General features: G+C 37.4%; 1 protein-coding gene across 2 annotated transcripts in view; it reads right to left on the bottom strand.

Moving 5' to 3' along the window:
- The window catches only part of sema4ba (sema domain, immunoglobulin domain (Ig), transmembrane domain (TM) and short cytoplasmic domain, (semaphorin) 4Ba), a 72738-nt gene that overhangs the window by 8455 nt on the left and 44205 nt on the right, over nt 1-20078 (bottom strand). For both annotated transcript variants that reach the window (XM_073853578.1, XM_073853577.1), the window contains exons 3-9: nt 13221-13381; nt 10906-10968; nt 10116-10214; nt 7013-7124; nt 6819-6935; nt 6278-6435; nt 440-621 (exon numbers count right to left, since the gene is read on the bottom strand). In XM_073853578.1, coding sequence (XP_073709679.1) covers nt 440-621; nt 6278-6435; nt 6819-6935; nt 7013-7124; nt 10116-10214; nt 10906-10968; nt 13221-13381 — 892 coding nt within the window. The remainder of the gene's footprint in view (nt 1-439; nt 622-6277; nt 6436-6818; nt 6936-7012; nt 7125-10115; nt 10215-10905; nt 10969-13220; nt 13382-20078) is intronic.

Here is a 20078-nt window from a genome sequence, read left to right as displayed (position 1 = left end):
CAGTCTCGCTGTCTCTTGCCTGTCCGGTAATTTTTGCTTCTATTTTAACCCATGTTAATGCATTCAATCGATACCCATAAGGTACAGCAAAAAAAAAAAGAGTTTGGATGAGTGACAGGCATGAGAGCAAACTTAATTTGTCTCATTTTTTTAAAAAAGGTTTAAGTTTACAAAAGCACAAAAGACTTAACTACATCAGAGGTTATCAACTGCTTGAAAAATGGGTCACAGGTCTGTTCTAGCAAGGTGCGCGAATAGCAGCCAAAAACAATTATAATTACAAAGTTATTTCAAAGTAAAGCTTCCAATATATTTGTGTTTTACAAAGTACTTCATCTGTCAGTTGGAGTCAGATTAGCCAAACTAGGTCATTAATTAAAGCCTGCTGAGAACCACTGTAATTTTTTTTGTTTGTAGTGGTACACTGTAAAAACATTACCATTGGGAGGTGAAGACTCCATAAAACACAGTACTTTTCCAAGACTCTTCACTGGGGGTCAGTACAAACATATCCTGGATGATGTTGAAGGGAAATCCATCATCAGGCAGCGAACACAAGAGCTGGGCTTTCAGAAACGTTGTCCATTTCTTCTGAAGAACCCTCTCTCCACCTTTATCACCCTGTGACAGAAGAAACACAAACAAATGAGTTTCGATCCCGTTGTTCAACTTGTGAAACATTGCGATGTCATCACCAAGGTCATGGCTTCAACACCCAGGGTAAACACATACATGCCGTATCTGACCCTGGACCACAAAACCAGTCATAAGTAGCATGGCTATATTTAAACAGTTTTAGTTCCAAAACGAGATAAATGGCATTTTAAAAAAAATATCACCAAAATCAGTATTGTAAAAAGTCAGTATTAAAAAGTCTATTCTTCATTTTACGCAAAATCCGATATCTGTTGTGTTATTCTGTCATCTTTTCTCCTTTTTTTCCAAACCGCGACAATCGCCAGTCCTCCTTCTCTGCAGAATGCAATAAATCCGCTTAACCAATCACAGCGCACCATTCTACGCATTGTAAACAAAAATGCTGGCGCTTTGAATGCACACGGAATCCTAGATTATTCTCATCTACTTTGTACTTCGTGTTCAACAAACAAACAAAAACAAAATAATACTTTTGATGGCATTGATAAACCTGTGGTGGGAAAGAAACGTAAGCCATCAAAATCAAAAAATTTACGAGAGGTACTCGGTCGAAGGTAAAATGCCGGCTGTTGCTTGTTCTCCCTACAGCATCAAACTTCTGTCATGCTAACACATTAATCCCAGGGGATCTTATGAAAAACTTTCCATTATTTTACGCGAAGCCAACGAAAATCGAGAAAAATCAAAACATTTTACAGCTGATCGCTGTCAAAAAAGTTCAGCGACGACGTCCCAAGTATAACAGCAGCAATGACAGTGTTCTTAATATGACAAAGTAAATGTTTTGATTAATGCCATAATGTTTATTTTTTAATCAGTGTATACCACTAGTCAACTAAATGAATATAACATGGCAAAGATGAATGCACATTTATATATTGATTCAATAGATTTATATCATTTTGTGGAAAAATAATACGTTTTTATAATAAATCTTTGAAAATCTAATTATGGATTTGAATTTTTAATGTTATATAACCTAAAGATGCTATGTGAAAGTTTGTAACAGAAAATATTTGTTTTCATCTTGTCACTTTCTTGGTATAAAAAACACATTTTTATTCATTTATTGCGTTTTGGAACCAAATTCTTCATTTGTAGCAATAGCCAAAAATACATTGTATTGGTCAAAATTATTGCCAATAAACATTTGGATATTGAAGATTTTGTAAATTTCCTACCGCAAATATATGATTTTTTTTATCATTACTAAGGACTTGCTAAGGACTTCATTTGGACAACTTTAAAGGCAACTTTCTAAATATTTAGATTTTTTTACACACTCGAATTTCCAAATAGTTGTATCCTGGCCAAATATTGTCAAATCCTAACAAACCATGCATCAATGGAAATCTTATTTATTCAAATGATGTATAAATCTCAATTTAAATAAAATGGACCCTTATCACTGGTTTTGTGGTCTAGGGTCACATATGTATAAATACAAACGGTTATTGTGTGGAAATGTGCACTCATCTTTTGACTACAAGGGGAAGCCTTAGCCAAAATCAACAAACTTTCACATCAGCCAACCCAATAGAAAATCACATATGACTAATACAATAGCAGCATTCTGTGAAATATGTAACATATTGTCAAAATAAATCGAGTAAATATTGAATAATCAGTGACAGCAGAATGTCTAATCTAACAGGCAGTTTCTTGTTACATAACATCTGGTAAAGTAACATTGTTTATGAGAGACACTGAGATCTTAAACTGGACAAGGCCTCTATTTTCTATCACATGTTGTGCATTATGATGCAGTTCAACAGTATTTATTCTGATTGGGGCCCTGAGGCTATAAAGACTTTAGTTCCAAGCTTCTTAAAAAAAACCTGACAGAATCATTCAAGGGCCTTAATGTCTATCAAAAGAGAAAACACGGCCAGTTATAAGCACAAACCCATTAGTGGGCTATGCTGTGCATCTGTTATCCATTTTAACACAAAAACATAACAATATGAATGGGAGGAAAATGCAAAAGGGAAAATCTGACTTCATTACTATAACCTATAATGTAATATTTTGTTTATACAAGTTTGTAAGATTTGTTATATCTATAACTATTACCGTTAACCTCATGGTACAAATTGGTTGCTCCTGTGTCTGTCTACTAAAAATGAAGCCAATATTTATCACAATAAATGACTGAATATGCATCAACCAACTACAAATATTTCACTAGCTCTTTCACAAGTCTTCAGTTTATGACAGTGGTTCTCCAATGGGAGGGCACCCCTCTTGGAAGGCATGAGATGGTGCCAGGGGCCCCAGTTTTATGATGTATTTTATAAAATACATTAATTTATCATAAATTAATGTAATTCATTCTCAGAAAAATAAAACTATTAAAGGTCACATTCTTTTTGATCCCATTTTTTAAACCCTAGTTAGTGTGTAATGTTGCTATAATAGCGTAAATAATACCTGTAAAATGATAAAGCTCAAAGTTCACTGCCAGGCGATATATTTTCTTAAAGGTGCAGTGTGTACATTTTAGCAGCATCTAGTGGTGAGGTTGTGAATTGCAACCAACGGCTGAGTCCATTGCTCACCCTTGCTTTTGAAATGCATAGAGAAGCTACGGTAACGTAAGAACATGTCATCGTCGGAGACAACTTAGTAAAAAACTTTGTCCATTAAGGGCTTCTGTAGAAACATGACGGCACAAAATGGCGACTTCCACATAAGGGGACCCTTGGTGTATGTAGATATAAACGTCTCATTCTAAGGTAATAAACGGTTCATTATAAAAAGGTCTTTATACACCCCTGATAATATAGTTTTGTATATTGTTTTGCATTTCTGTCAAGAGATCCTTTTAAAAATTACACACTGCACCTTTAAACAGAATTCGCTTTTCAAAGCCTACAGCGAATGGCTGGTTTGGACTACAGCCCTCTACTTCCTGCATTAATGACGTCAGTAGAACAGTTTTTTTTTACTAAACTCCGCCCACAGGACTACGTCAGTCGCCAGCTAAGCTAATGGCAAGCGAAGCTGCTATCAAATTACAACACACTAAACAAACTACACAATCAGAACTCAGAAGGAGGGACTTCAGAAAACAAGGAAGACATCAGCCATTTTTTGAGGACAGTGAAAACAGCGCTATACAGATAAATAAATTGTGTGAAAAATACTGTGTTTTTAAAAACCAAAAGTGGTCTAATGAAAAAGGTAATTTCTATTAAAAGAATGAAAAAAGCTTAGTGAAACATTAAGAATAAGCGAGGTGAAAGGAAAAAGTTAAGCAGAACCTTCACAAACAAATAAACAGAAAGATCAAACCAAACTCAAGAAAGAGATATTTAGGCAGTGAAACTGATAAATGTGAAGTATAAATGGATTGGACTGACTATCACTGTTACGTAAAGCCCAGATCCCAAAAGCACTGTATTTATTCATCTATCTCAGCTGCTCTCCAAAGAAAATGAGCTTTCCTGTCATTATAATATTATTGTAATTCAGCTCTCTGAACAACGCCTTTGACTAACAGCAGGACAGCAACAACACATTCCAATAAAATCTCTAAAGAGTACGACCACACATCATTGAACAGCAGTGTAAAAGAGTTTAAGCACTGTGAACCTATAGCTAAAGGTTGAATTACACTATAACTCAGACACCTTTAAAACAAACACGGCCACTTATAGACATGTTAAACTAACACTGACTAGTAATTTCAGCGTGTCAGTGTCACATAAACTAGTCTATATAAAGTTGCATTTACTTGAATAGTTACGATTCAATCATCGTTTTACAAAAAAACATTACGTTTTGTGATCTCCGCCTCCTTTAAGAAAATATTGATTTGCTACAAAAGGGCATCAGCGTCCACATATCTTGTTTAGTTTACGATAGGAAATCAAAGGATTACAGCAAATTAAATCTATATTATGGTGGTGCTTGTGATGTGTGACCAAACCCCGGGCCTATTCTGACAAAGAATGAAACATTTTCCACTAGAATCTAATTGTCCTTGCAAAAGCAGACCAATATCCACATTTTAACGTTGTGTTGGAGTTAAGTTATAGCAACGAAAGGGGGAGAAACAAAATTTAGAGAGCAGTGAAATTTAAATCATCTTTTCTTACTTTGAAATGTAGACAAGAATGCAAAATGAATCTTGCAGACATTGCGCACTACTCATGCACCGTTCGAAACAGACAGGGTCATGTTTTAAATCCAGCTGGCCGAGTAGAAACTCTCTTAAGATTCAGATCACTTCTCATGCACAAACGCTCCACTGCTTAAACTGGGTTTGAGGAGAACGGGCGATGTTTATTCAATTTCAGAAGTCAGAGATGTGATAAAAAAAGGACCCGTGAGCAAAGCTTTGTTCTGTCACACCCCAGAATTTGCGATGATTAAATCCATGAATGGGCTTTGCATTATCAATCACTTTGTTTATGATATGTATATAAAAAAATATAAGGTACAATTACAATACAGAGAAAATTGTCTCACGGAAATAATCCTTGCATTACCATTCTCATGGCTGGTTTTCAATAAAACTGGAATATAGGCCATTTAAAAAAATAATAACCTGGTTTATTGTTAAAGTACTGGATACTATAAGCAGGCCACTCTGCTAAAAAAAACAATAGACACCATCACAGAAATTCTATTGGATTTATTGGGATTTTTATTGGTTGTATTGGAAACTATAATGGTCTCTACTTGTATGTGTTGGGTTCTATTGGTGGGGCCATTAAATCCTAATGGAATATGTCCCAAAACATGGAATTTTGTAGTGGTTTTAATGGTAAAAGCCAATGGTTCCTATTAGTATTTTATGCCATAGTTTAAGCACAAAACTGTATTAAAAATAAGCACAAAATCAGCTGAGGTGATAAAGACGATAAACATCTTGGTAAAGCTGGTAATAAGGACAGAAATGAATGAGCTACATTGCAATCAATACATGTATTCATCTCATCTCTTAAATGAGTTCAAAAATAGAGAGAGAGAGAGGAATTTGTGCGTTTATGTCTGTGTGGTGTGCATTTTCAGCTGCACTTAACTGAAGGTGAATGCTAATATTTGCTGAGCAGTGATAAGATTTAAAGGTGGACTAAGGAACGGCAGAGCTTTGCATTGAGGAATGCGTCCTCGTAATACAAACCATCTAATCTCTCACCTATGTTAGCAGTGTGACGCATGAAACCACCACATCGACATGTAAGCACATGTACACACTACTCCCTGTGTCACGCAAACATGTAAAATCCAAGTTAAACTTGATTTCGCTTTAATTTTTCAATCTTTGGCATGACCTTACTAAGTCAGTATTTGACATATATTAATGACATTTTTTCATTGAATGCTCTTTACATGATTTTATGCATACAACAGTAAATCACAAATAATATGACTTTAGTTGGGCTTTCACAGGCAAGGTCATGTGCAGTATATAAATGTGCAAATGTATTGGCATGTCGTCTAACTTTAGTAAACATGCACACATGCTACAGTATTCACTGATTTAGGGGTGCGTATAAATCGTGTATGTACATGTACATGCATGTGTGAATGTTTTATTGCCGCAGGGGGATTGGCCCTCATCCAGCCCCTTTCAACATACACATGCTGTTTCCATCGAAGCGGCCCTCACCTTACACACGCGAGCGATGCGTGACACAATGGTGTTGTCAAAGAAATCAAACTCCTTTCCCGCTTCACTGAAGAAGAAGTAAATCTTATCATCGTCGCCCACTGCATTGCCTTCGGGCAAACTCTCCTGAATGTAAGCTGAGCCCACAAAGGCTGGGTCTGCGGGAATAATAAAAACAAGCGTCAATCCAAAACTCACACCATAACACTAAGTATACTAAACAAACATGCTTGAATACAGACACTGGTACGATTTTGATATATAATATCAATATTTGTCATTATTAGTAGATCTTTTGGGACAATAACACGATTGATCATCGTGTTAATGCTCTTTATTGAATATTAAACTTATACTCTTGTTATGTAGTTAAGTTAGCAGAGAGTATAAGACTGTAAATGGACACTAAATTGATTTGCTTAGCTCTCTTGTCTTGCTTCACTGGGATAAATCTCCGCTGTGACTGAGTCAAATCCATAAAGTGAATGAATTAAAGAATGAATCGAGTTTGCTGATAGCACCAAAAGCCTTTGGATTTTACCTTGAAGCCAGTTCAGTGAGTTTTCCGTCTTTAGGGCTGTGGCCTGCCCAAGGCTTTTGTAAATGATGGGTTCATTCCCTTGAAAGTTACTGACAGTACCAGTGTACAGCTCTCCATCTGTAAATCAATCAACATTAGCAATAACATTGAAAAGAAAAGAAAACATGCCATGAACATACTGTTTTAGCACGTACCAGCCATGATGGCGGTGGACTTGTATTCAGGGTTAAAAGGGCACCTGCTTCGACCATCTTCCGTGACTATCTCACCCTTTTCACCGCGCACCAGGGAAAAATCGGACGTATTCTGGAAGAGAAAACGAAACAGAGATGTTCTCGTGAAGACAGCATGTACTGTGTCATCCGCTGGCTGTCCTGACCGCTTGCCGGCTGTGCAGATCTAAACAAGGACCTTATGTGGCTGAACAGAACTTTATGTTACCGAGATAACCGAGGGCAGATTTCAAGAACAGGGGGAAAGTTTGCAAAGCAAGAAGATGTACTATTGACTGTGTGTGGGCCAAGGACACTGACAAAGGAGGAAAAAGAAGTGGACCCACTCTAATTTATTCACAGTTTGATCGTTTATGTCTTTATAGGGGCATAAAGGTAAAATGTACATCTGCAAACCATTTTCAGCTGTCTGTGGAAACAAACGTTTTGTGAAATAAAGCACAGTATACTGAAGTGCTTTACAGGGGATGGTTTCATTGCTCAAACATTCATTCACTGTCAGAAAAATGATCAAAATATGTACCCCAGCTGTCAACCCAAAGGGCTGCACCCTAAAAGAGTTCATATAAGTAAAGTACCTCAGATTGGTACCAAAGAGTGCATATTGGTACCTTAAAGGTGCAGTGTGTAATTTTTAGAAGGATCTCTTGACAGAAATGCAAAATAATGTACAAACCTATATTATCAGGGGTGAATAAATACATTTCATAATGAACGTTATGTTTTTATTACCTTTTAGCGGCATCTAGTGGTGATCAACGGCTAATGGTGCGTTAACACCAGCCGTGGTAGAGGCAGCAAAAATGCACTATTCGCGCGTAGTTGGATGCTTGAACATTTTGAACATTCTGCAACGTGTGAAATCATGCGATATATTCACGCAGAAGTTCGTGTCATGGGAGGGGCTTCTGCTACTCCACTAAGACTCAGCACGCTTCCTGTAATCTCATCACTACTACAGCAATGTCCTGATTGGTTAACGTGGTGCAAAAATTCGCCAAAGTTCAGATTTTTCAACTCGAATCTTTCCCGTGACAATGCTCAATTTGCGCCGCGCATTCTGCGGCGTGCCTTCCGCACCATTCGCGCTGCACCTTCCATGCGTTCTGCGCTATTAGCGCCGCAGGATGCCTATTTGTGTCTTTGCATTGACTTAACATGTAAATCATTCGCGCTTGCCGCCTCTACCATGTTAAGTGTTAACGCCACATTAGTCCATCTTTTTTGAACCCAGGTGATATAGAAGTACACTTCAAAAGTGTACTTAAAGTGCTCTTTGCGTACTAATGTTGTACTTAATATACTACATATAACATTTAAGTGACCTTCACTGTGCTATTTTGAGACACCATAAATATGAACTGAAATGTGCTAAAAATGTATTTAAAAAATTTATTTAGGTACCACTTGTAGTAAACTTTAACCCATATTTGTATGAAGGTTGATTTCAAGTTTAATTCAAGTGTTAACTTAAAGGCGCTCTAAGCGATGTTACTTTTTGTTGATGTTTGAACTGTTTTCAAACAAATGGAGCATAGCTAACTCCTCCCCCTCCCTTCCGTGCTTTCATGAACGCGCCCAACCCCCACCCCCAAATCCTTCTTGTCGTTTATTGGCTGGAACACTTTGTTTTGTTTCGTGATGCTAGGTTTGGCCACTGTGCTTTTATTGCAGTTTTTGGAGCCTGGGCTGTCTACAAAGATCACAGTTTGATTAGCGGTCAAGCAGCAAGCAGATAGTGCGGAGATGTTTGCTGTATGTAACAAAAAATGTTTATGGTCTAAAACGTGTGAATTCGCTTAGAGCACATTTTTAATACAAAGAGAGTATGTTAAAAGTGCAGATTAGTTCATATTCATGGTGTCTCAAATTAGCACAAATAAGTACACTTAGATAATCTTAAGAACATCTTAAGAAGTACTAAAGATTAGTTTTTGGTACATTAAGTACAAAATTGGTGTGTGAAAATAGAGCACTTTAAGTACACTATAAAAGTGTACTTCTTTTTCACCTGGGAAATGCATAGTGAAGCTATGTAGCCGCCACAAAACAAAAATGTCATGTCTGAGTAACAAAACACGATCTATAGAGCAGTTTGTCTGTTTAGGGCTACTGTAGACAGCGCAAAATGGCGACTTTGGGGACCCGCGGTGTATGTAGATAAAAACGCCTTATTCTAAGGTAATAAAAACAATACAGTATATTTTGTAAGGTCTTTATATCCCACTGATAATATACTTATCTAAATTATTGTTATATTTCTGTCTATCCTTCTAAAAGTCCCACATTGCACCTTTAATCGAGATCCCACTTGTGTCTTACAGTATACGGTATGTATATACCTTTTTCTCTCAGTTGCTTCTTTAGAAGTTCACATGTTTAAACTTGAGAAATGCTTCATACAGAAATTTGGCATCTTGGCAAAAACTAATCCATACAGTTATTAAATGTCCTCTGAGGTAAAGCGATGGGGTTTTTTAAGGATCAACTTTAAATGGCTGTATGCACATGTTCACAAGAGAGTTGAGGTCAGGTGGAAGGCTGAACCCATCACTTTACCTCATTTAAAATGACATTTAATGGATACACAGGATATTATTTAACTCTAACTGTGTTTGGCTGTAAGAATTAAGTCATATACACCGAAGATGTAGGTGAGTAAAATATTGGCTAATTTTCATTTTCAGTTCCTTTAATCTCACCGCTTTCTAGAAGAAACAATCAAGACAAGCAATCTCAAGTTAATTTTTCCTCTTATGGATCTGTGAGCTCAAGCTCTGATTCCCCATGAAGCTTCAATGTTAATGGTCACTGCTGACCCTTTAAGTGCGCATACTGATTCAGACGCAGTCTCCAGTGAGATGTCTAAGTAAAGTGCTGGGCAATAATAATTTCTCATTCAAATGGCATTTGCCTTCAGGGAAAGTGAAGGAATGTATTTCAGCGAGGAGATTTTGATTGACTGAGTAAATTACATGGATAATTAATTCCTCCCCTGCAGCCTGTTAAATGCAGGGAGGGAAGTGGTGAAATAGACAAAAAAAAAATGATGCGAGGTACTTACGATGTACGCGCAGATGGGGCTGAAAGCGTACGTCCCACACACGTACAGATGAGTGCTGTTCACACGCAGTAAAATCTTGATGTAATTGAAGCAGTCAGTCTGGATTGAGAAAGGGTAAAGAAAGAAGCGCATGAGAAACTAAGAGAAAATGTAAGATGTTCCCAGATAAGGTGGTGCTTATCTGAAATGGGGGCCATGCATGTGTTTAAGTTTGAATACGCTTGTAAGATGCTCCTGCTATAATAATACAACTACTATAAATACAAATGTTTGTTAGCACAATGTTGCGTGCATAAGTGTTACTTGGCCGGGCTTCAAAATTTGTTTTCACATCAGTAATACTGATCTAATTTCTCTGTAATAGTCTGGGAGAGGTTTTTGGCAGCTGAGTGTCATCTGTCTTAGAAAACAGCAGTAATTTTAGTGTCTTCATCAGTGCCTCAACCATCCAAAAACGTTCCCTGAACAAATCAATCTGGCAGCAAATTAGGCATGCGGATTATTAATCTAATAACAGCCTTCAGTGGCAAGCTTTCAGGGAAATTACAGTGTGGACGTGTCAAAGCAATAACCCAAAAGAGGTGCAGAGGTCACGATCTCTGTACCACATCTGTGGTGCAAATGGGTATTTTGGAAACTCTTCCTACTTGAGTTTGTTTAAGCTATAGTGGCTCCAAAATGGTAAAAAATTACAATGAGACCTGCAACTAAAACAAGTGAAGTGATAAAGTGAATTGACACTGAGCCTATTTGGGTTTTTATAGATCTGTTGAACATTTCACTCACTCACCTGTAAGTCTTTGCCTTTGAAACTGCACTCATCTCTTTTTTTCTGCGGTGTGCTCCACGTCAACTACAAAAGTGAAAATTATAAGCTTATGTTACGCAGGCACGGACAAATGGAGCATTCTCAGCAGCTACAGTGCATTTACAGTAACATGATGATGCATTAACGCTCACATATGCATCATTTGTGTTCAATAGGTACAGTAAGTCACCTTGGCGATATTGTAGCACATAACATTCCTGTAATGTTCAAAATGACTTATGCATTATGGAAAATTTGCAATGAAGTGTAAAAGTGCATTTACAATATGACTTTAAAAGTTATGGTTATAAAGCATAAAAGAGTAATAAAAACACTGGTTACGGGTGTGCTTCAGTAAAAGATGGATCCAACTTAAAGATAATGTAATTGCGGAGATGTGAGTGTTAACATAGCTGGCTTGCTGTCTGGTATTGAAGGGGTTTGAGAGTCAAGTTCTGCTTGTGGATATATATATGGAAAGATAATGTTGGTGGATCATCTATCTTAGCAATTTAACTGAGGTTGTTTATATACTTTGCACTCTGGGTTATCTGAATGTGTTTCTGTGAAAGTCAAACTTGGAGTGCCTTTGACTATGGCTTATACATACGGTATGGCACAGTGGGGTCCTAAAGGACCACAGAGAATATTGAAAATCTAATTAAAAGCAGAAAATAAACAGAAAGTTAAAAAAAAATGATAAATCAATATTAAGGAAATGTTATGTTTTAAAGTCACACAAATTTTTTTTTGCTGTAGTTATGCAGCTTTTTGCCAGTAACTTAATGTAGATTTAAAGGGGCCATGGCACAATACTTTTTTAAGATGTCAAATAAATCTTTGGTGTCCCCAGAGCACATATGTGAAGTTTTATCACAAAATACCCCACAGATAATTTATTATAGCATGTTAAAATTGCCACTTTGTAGTTGTGTGCAAAAATGTGCCGTTTTGGGTGTGTCATTTAAAATGCAAATGAACGGTTCGTTGCAATTGAAACTTAATTGTGCTGTGAATTATTTTCTCTCTTTCCTTTTCTCTGCACTAAATGGCAGTGCTGTGATTGGATAGTGTAGATTAAGGGGCGGTATTATTATAATAAGAGTTCCTTATAGCATCATAAGGAGAGCCATATTTCAACGACCTTTTCTCATGTGCTTGTAGAGAATGGTTTACCAAAACTAAGTTACTGGGTTGATCTTTTTCACATTTTCTATGTTGATAGAAGCACTGGGGACCCAATCATAGCACTTAAACATGGAAATAGTCAGATTTTCATGCCATGGCCCCTTTAATATTAATGTTATTTATGAGCAACATATTGTTCAAAGTTAAATGGACATCAAACATTAACAAGTCTTTTATTTACAGAATAAAACTCATGCAAAGCATTCTGGGAACAGAAATCCTCATCAACCTTTTTCTGTCTATTTCCTTTAGATTTTGGTTCCCAGAATGCTTTGCATGAGGCTCTTATTTTATCGTTTTATTCTTTAAAGATTTAGACTTGTTAATGTTTAATGTTCATTTAACTTGAACAAACTGTTGCCAGTAAATTACATAAATTTAAATCTACAGAAATTTACTGGCAAAAAGCTGCCATTCTGTTTCTATTATTACTATACATCACAAATCTTCACTGTTAATGTGTTTCACAAGTTTCGGGGAGGGCTATAACTTTATTTAAACAAAATATCGTATTTTGCTTATTTTTCAAACTTTTTAACTTTTCACTCACATTGTTAATATGTTAATATTATAATTTGAAAAAAAGGATACATTAAATAAGAAAAACATATATGTGATGAGCCTCTGCGATGAGCCTCCAGGTATTCCTGCTTTGGTCGACCGGTGAGAGTGGCTAGGAGACTCATTGAGTCGGCTGTGCACCTGTTCGGATAATAATGAATTCCACCTGTGTATTTATTTTAAGGAAGTTTGTGAGTGGAAAAAGTTTGAGGTTTACCTTTGCGAGGATGTCCTGAGTTTGGTGCTCCTGGGTTAAGTTGTGTTTGTTTTTCTTTATTATATAACTTTGATTTGGTTCTTTCTGATATTTTTAACATCTTTTATCAGAAAGTAATTTTGTTGATTATTTCCTGTTTTAATCTTACTTTTCTATCTATTTTAAATAAAACATTTAATTACCCTTACCAACCAACTAGTCCTCCTCTTATTTGTCGCGGCTCTGGGCCAGCCGTGACACATATAATAGAACAGCATTTTCACAGTACTCTGACTTTTGTACCCCACTTTAGATAACATTTAAATCAAAAGAAAGGTCTGGGCAAACTCACATTGCGCTGCAGCTGCGTTCTGCTGATGCTGGTGATATTGAGCGCGAAGAGACTCTCTCGAGCGCCGACATATAGCATGTTATCCTCTTTACTGAGGAGCAGAGAGGTGTAATTGAAAACTCCGTCGGGTGAAAATCTCTTGGCCGACCTCTCGTTTGCATCTATGAGCAGATATGAAAAAAGAAGAGAGGAAGTGAGTAAAACCGAGCCAAAGGGATTTACTACTGCAAGGATGATAAATGTCCAAAAGTCAGACATGTGACACATGCTTCATAGTGTATGAGACAACAGTATTACATCACTGGATCTAATAGGTGCCCAGGAAAAGCCAAACCTGTTGCAACCACAAAGTGCGTAAATCTGCGATGAATAAGTATGTGTGTGGCCACACGTAGCTCACAGACAGATGTTCATCTCTTAATCAAAGATACTGCACTGTGTCATTATCACGACAGCTCCTGCAGGCTGTTTCTCTGTTTCCATGACAACCGCCAGCATCAAGCACCAGCATCTTTTTTACCAGTGGGGGCGTTTACTTAGACAGTTATGGATGATGTGATTGGCTCCTGCTGTGTGCTTTATTTCCCTATGGAATTATAAAACATACATTTGCGTTGCTTTTTATGTATTCAGACTGAGAATTTGGTGCTGATTCAGTTAATGAGAAACGAAACGTGTCAGCAGTTTCCAATTTTTGTTTCTACATAGGGTGGCAAAATCTCATGCTACAGCAACATCTTGTCTCAAAACGCACATTGAGTCAATGTTTCGGGCTGTACAGTATGGTCAAACGTCCGGGCAGGTGATAAAGTGTTAATATTCAAAGACAAGTCAATAAAGACAAAGCAAACTCCTCAACATCAACTTCAAAGTCAATGAGTATACTCTACTACAACCAAAAGCCTGCAAGGCATACAAATTGTGCCATTGATTTACAGCCTAAGTCAATGTGATCCTCTCCTGGTTGCTCTTACTTAGAAAACACGTAATCATTATCGTGATTATTCTCCTGCGGTTGACTTTGAGCTGAGGTAAGACTCTAAAAACGCCTGTTTCTCTGGGATCGCAGCGGCGGAGGGTCTGCACGCTCGCTTCCTGAGCCACAGGGGAGACAATACGATAATAATAGTGCATGAGTCTTCAACCAGGAGGGCTTATTACAACCCAATCCAGTCTGCTAAACCACAGGGGGGGATCAACACGGCACATTAGTACCAGGCTGCTGGGGTCTCTGCTTCTCATATTTCCCCTCTCTCTGATTACAGGACGAAACAGGGCACCACTCGACACTGGCACCATTCATTTCAGAGAGTTGGGGGAGAAATCGAATGGTTATTTAGTGAGACAAGGATAAAGGCCAATACCAAAGGCTTTGCACTGATAGTAGAATAATTGTTCCCCCAATTATTCTCCTAGGGGTCGGTGCTGTGGCTTTCTCCCTGTGGCTGACACAATGAGGCAAATAATTGTTTCCCATTAGGGAAAAATCACAAATATGAATGTTTTCGCTAGAAATGTAAATGATCGCCGTGGGCTGCATTTAGCTATTAAGTGTAAATACCAAATGGGAAATGCATGTGATTGTGTCAATACAAAATAGACTTTTATACTACAAAAATGAATTTTAAATGGTGCCTGTGGAAAAACTTGATGGTTTGATGGTATATGTGCTTGCTAGGGGTGCATACTGTTTTGAAAAAGTATAATAATAATAATAATAATTATTATTATTATAAAGTATGATTATTACACTCTGATTATTATATATGATTATTACAAAACTGGGTTATTTTTAAAATAGCGTTGGGTCAATAACAGACAAATCCAGTTGTTGGGTTAGGTAACCCAGAAGTAGGGTGACCACCCGTCCAGCGTAGCGTGTGCGCGCACAGTGTTTAAAGCCCAATTCATGCGTCCGGCAAATTGAGACCGTGTCACGCATAATCAATGCATTTTGTGCATAAAACAAGCAAAAAAATCTGCCAATGGGGTAAGCAAATTTTCTTGAATTTAGTGTTTAAGTAAAATGTTCAAGATTTTTTTGCTTACCCCATTGGCAGATTTTTTTTGTTGTTTTATGCACAAAATCACTTAAATTTGATATTTTTGGTCTACAAACTAGACTTATTTTCTTGGGTCGTTTTGCTCATCAAGAAAAAGTATCTTAATTTTAGAATGTTTAGATATTTTTACTGAAAACAAGACAAAAATACTAAGATTTTTTTTCTTGAGAATACATTTTTGCGGTGTAGGTGGTATGTGCTAGAAATGGGTAAACCACTATCAATAGGTCTGCCCGTGGGTTGGGTGCACCGCCGCATCAGGGAGTGTCCCACATTGTCCCTCAGAAACATACCCCTTGTCCCCCCTTGTTCTTATTAGCAAGTGGTCACCCTACCCAGAAGAAACCCAGGGTTCGTCCCTTTTAGACCCAATGTTGGGTTGAAAATAACCCAGGCAAGATTTATGGAAGAAACTTTTTAATATTTTTATGCGTATAATAGTGTTGCAGTGCTTATCTGAGCCCATGGAAACCCAAGCTAACCCCACATTTCTGATGCCCTTGTCATTGATTCTTAAGTCATGCAGCAGTACGATTCTCCTCCAAAGACAATACAGTCTCTCTGTGTCTCTCTCAATGATTCTGTGGTATTATTGAATTGACTGAGATCAGTTCCCCTAGGGCAATTCCATGACGACAACATCTGCCATTCGCTTTCTCAAAACTACACGGATTCATGCTGGGAAAAGGCTTATCCTTTTGTCACTCATGGGGAAAGAGGGCTAAGAGTGTCAACAAGAGTAAGATGTAAGAGACATACTGTCTCTGTACTGAAGCAGTACAACAAATCAAAACTAACTGTATATACCCTTGTCTCATTTCTGTGCTTAATATATTACTTGATTTATTCTTCTTTTTAAAACCAGAATATCCTATAGGCCACATGTGAGAAATATTAGTTATCCAATAGTACCAAAAGGCAAATAACCAGTTGTCTTTTCTTATTCAGAATGACTTTCTTGTGTTGTTTGGCATTTATAGAGGTTTTGCTGTCTCTAGAGTTTCTATAGCTCAGTGGTAGAGCATAGGAACACAAATGTATACTTTGTAATGCACGGCTTCAATCACAGGGTTTCCACACCTTAGTTAACTTTAAATTCAAGGACCTTTCAAGCATTTCTCCAGGTCCAATACCCTCAAATTCAAGGACTAAATGTTGGGACACATTTCAAGATAGAGCAAGGTTACATTGTGTTACGTTTTAAGATACATTGTTACAGTTCCCTTTCGAGGGAACTCACGCTGCGTCACTGCAGTGACACTTTGGGGACACCTCCAGGGGTAAGTGCATCTGAATGTGTATATCAAATTCAACCAATGATAAGGCTTAATCAAGACAGGGTGACGCGAGAGCCTAAAAGTATATCGCTATCTGAAATATTGCCAAAGACGGCGTAACGGACGCAAGAAGTTTGACAAGGGAGACCCAGAGTCTCGTTCCCTTCTCAGGGAACAACAGTTACATGCGTAACCAGAGATGTTTTCATGTGTCAAACACAACTATGCAAAAAAGCATTTTGGTATGAATCAACATTCGCATACAGAAAATATAAGCATTTAAAGCGAACAGTTTAGCGCGTGTGCTTATAAGGCTAGAAATTTTATAATATTATGCCGCACTACACAGGGAATAATTTGGATTTTTTCCAGAAAACTTCTTGCATAAAATATATATATTCAAGCACTTTCAATGACCTGTATCTATGTATGTATATTTTCGAAACCATTCCAGGGCCTTGAATTTTTTCCCCAAGATTCACAAACCTTCAAGGATTTCTAGGACCTGTGAGAACCCTGTAATCAAATGCATATATGTAAACATCTCATTCACTACACAGTAATGTCCATTTCATCCTATGAATCCTTACAGTTTGCTGACAGATTTACTGCACCATCCTTAAAGAGGAAACATTAAACATCATCCCTCAAGACAATAAATCACACGATAGCCACATTAGATCCATTGTGTTGCTTTGAGCAATACTAGATTATTATTGCCATTATGCAATTACATGTCTTTTTTTTGGTGAAAGCCACTACTAAATGGATTGCCACATCCGTAGCGCTTTGCTTTCTAATCCATTTAGAGCGAAATTAATTATGCAGGCTTTTAGGGAACCCTTCCATGTTCGGATTTCGGAGTGGAATTCCCAAAGACTCCTCCAACAGCCCAAAGAAAATTAGAGACACAAAAAAGAAAGAGCGTGTGTGCAATCTGGCCGTCAGTATGATCAAAGGCCTCAACAGACGGTTGATTTAAGTACAGTAGATGCTACATCTGATGATTTGAGGAAAAATGATGTCAGAAAAAATGCCTTCAGACAGAATAAACAGATCGCGTCAAGTCACATTGTACAGCTGGTAACACCATTCGAGAACAGTTGCAAAAGGCATTTGGTAAATTGCAACTAAGTCATTTTTATTTGCATAGCACCATTCGTAATACTCAATGCTCGAATGTGGCATGGAAAACAACTACATACCAGTTGTGCTTGTTATTTCTCACCTTTCCAAGTGGCGAGTAAACAATTCATGTGGTGAAGAGAAAAGAAATGATGTCATCTACTACAGGTGTCAAGAGAACGACAAGCCCCCTGTTGCCTTAATGACAATGCGCTGCATTCTCAGGCGGCTATTGATGTTGGGTCTGTATGTACAGCAAACAATCTGGAAAAAGCTACGTTCAGTTATTTTGTTGTAAACAGTACTTAAGAATTATGATGACGACTTATTCAGATACTGTACATTCCTTCTAAGAAGGCTATGAACAAGCTATAAATTATGCATCTTGTGCTTTATGGCGATGGCAGAAAGGGACGGTCGTTCGTGGGTCAAGGTGAGCGTATCTGTTATAGCAACTGAAGCCATATTCACAATTAATGTCTGGGGGGATTTATACCCTGTGTACATTTGGAACATTAAGTGTAATGGTGCCTGTAAAAGTGTCTTTCCATTTTTCCATCTGTCTTCTTTCCCTGGATGATTGCTATACTGTAAATCTATGTATCATAAAACACATTCATGTCAAACTACACAAATTTCATGTTGTTCTCGAATGCTTCCTTACTTTAATTACTTTTAAGTTGTTAGCATAGTGCTCCTGGGAAACAGTGACCTCTTACAAAGCATATTCCTAGTGCGATTCCCCTTTAAGGAAAAACTACATTCCCAACAGGGTGGGGGTTAGGAGAACTGCACAATCCCTTCTCACACTGCTCTGTTTTCATTAATGCCCCACGTTGATGAGAAATGACTGTCGGAGAAAAAAAGGAATGACGCAAGACTGGGTTTGCATGTATAAAACGTTCTGTACTTTTTAACCTGCTTGTTTGGGCCGGGTCTCCATGTTCCAAGGTTAGAATCCTCACATGAAATATTGAACAGATGATATAATAAGAAAGCTATTTGAAGTCACGGGAAGTATAAGAGAGAAGAGGCAGAAAACATTAAGACATCAAGTAAAAAGGCTCTTGATCCATTGAGACATTCAGCAGAGGGGTTAGTGATTGTTTAGTGAGTTGGCACAGGGGTTTCTTGTTAGCACGAGAGGTACAGAAGTGGCAGCTTGGAGTAGCACCATGGTGACCGCTGGAATTCTGGGTAGGCCAAACAAGAGCTTGATGAGTCCTGAGACATTGTAAGGAATAAGGAGGACAGAGCATGCTCAACATGTCTTAAGAATGGAAGTCTTAATCATCTTTTGGATATGTGTTTGTCTACTCGGATATGACTTAAGTCAAGAAGAAAAATGTATAACACTCATCTTATCAGATTTTATTGTTGCTTTTATTATTTAAACAAAATTTTAACAAAGCTATACTTGCATGCACATTACCTATACGGAAAAATCTGCCCGTGAGCATTACCAAGACGGCAACTGATTTGGATAGGGATAGTTCACTTTAAAATGAAAATTCTGTCATGATTTACTCATCCTTATGTTGTTTTAAACCTGTATGAATTTCTTTTTTTTTCTGATGAACACAAAAGAAGATATTTTGAGAAATTATGGTAAACACAAAGCATATAGTGTCCATTGACTTCCATAGTAGGAATAAAAAAATATGATGGAATTTAATGGGTACCGTCAACTGTGTGCTTTCCATCATTTATCAAAATATTTTCTTCATCGTTTATCACAATACTTCCAAAATATTTTTTTCCTACTATGGAAGTCAATGGACACTATATGCTGTGTGTTTACAATCATTTCTCAAAATATCTTCTTTTGTGTTCATCAGAAAAAATAAATTTATACAGGTTTAAAACAACATGAGGATGAGTAAATAATGACAGAATTTTTATTTTAAAGTGAACTATCCCTTTAAGAGACGCTGGCAAAATCCACATAAATGCCCCCAGTTCGGACAAAGCCAAGTTAAAAATAAATGCAAGAAGAGGAAGATGGTGTTCTTCAATTAATGAAGTGATCAAAATGATGTGTTAAATGAATTTACAACAGAAACTGTTTCAGAAATTGCAAAGGAAGGTGCAATTATGGTTTTCAAGAGAAGTGTGATAACATTTACTAGTGAAGAGAAGCTAATTAAACTTCCCAATAAAACAACTTTTGCACTTGCACAAACCTGCAACATACAAACATAGTGTGAAATAATTATAAATAAACCAGACAGGATGGTCCTGTTTCAGGGTGGATGTTGGAACTCCATGGTAACAGGTGCCAACAACAAGTAAATACTGTAGATACAGGATGCAGGTCCAACAATCGACGTAGCATGCACACAAACACATGGTGGAAATGAAATGGGTGAAGGAGTTTGTATGGGTGGATTTGC

Source organism: Misgurnus anguillicaudatus, chromosome 15 (assembly GCF_027580225.2).
Source record: "Misgurnus anguillicaudatus chromosome 15, ASM2758022v2, whole genome shotgun sequence".
Classification (NCBI taxonomy): Eukaryota; Metazoa; Chordata; class Actinopteri; order Cypriniformes; family Cobitidae; genus Misgurnus; species Misgurnus anguillicaudatus.
The sequence above is the reverse complement of the archived record's forward strand: the minus strand, read 5'-3'. Positions and strand labels throughout refer to the sequence as shown.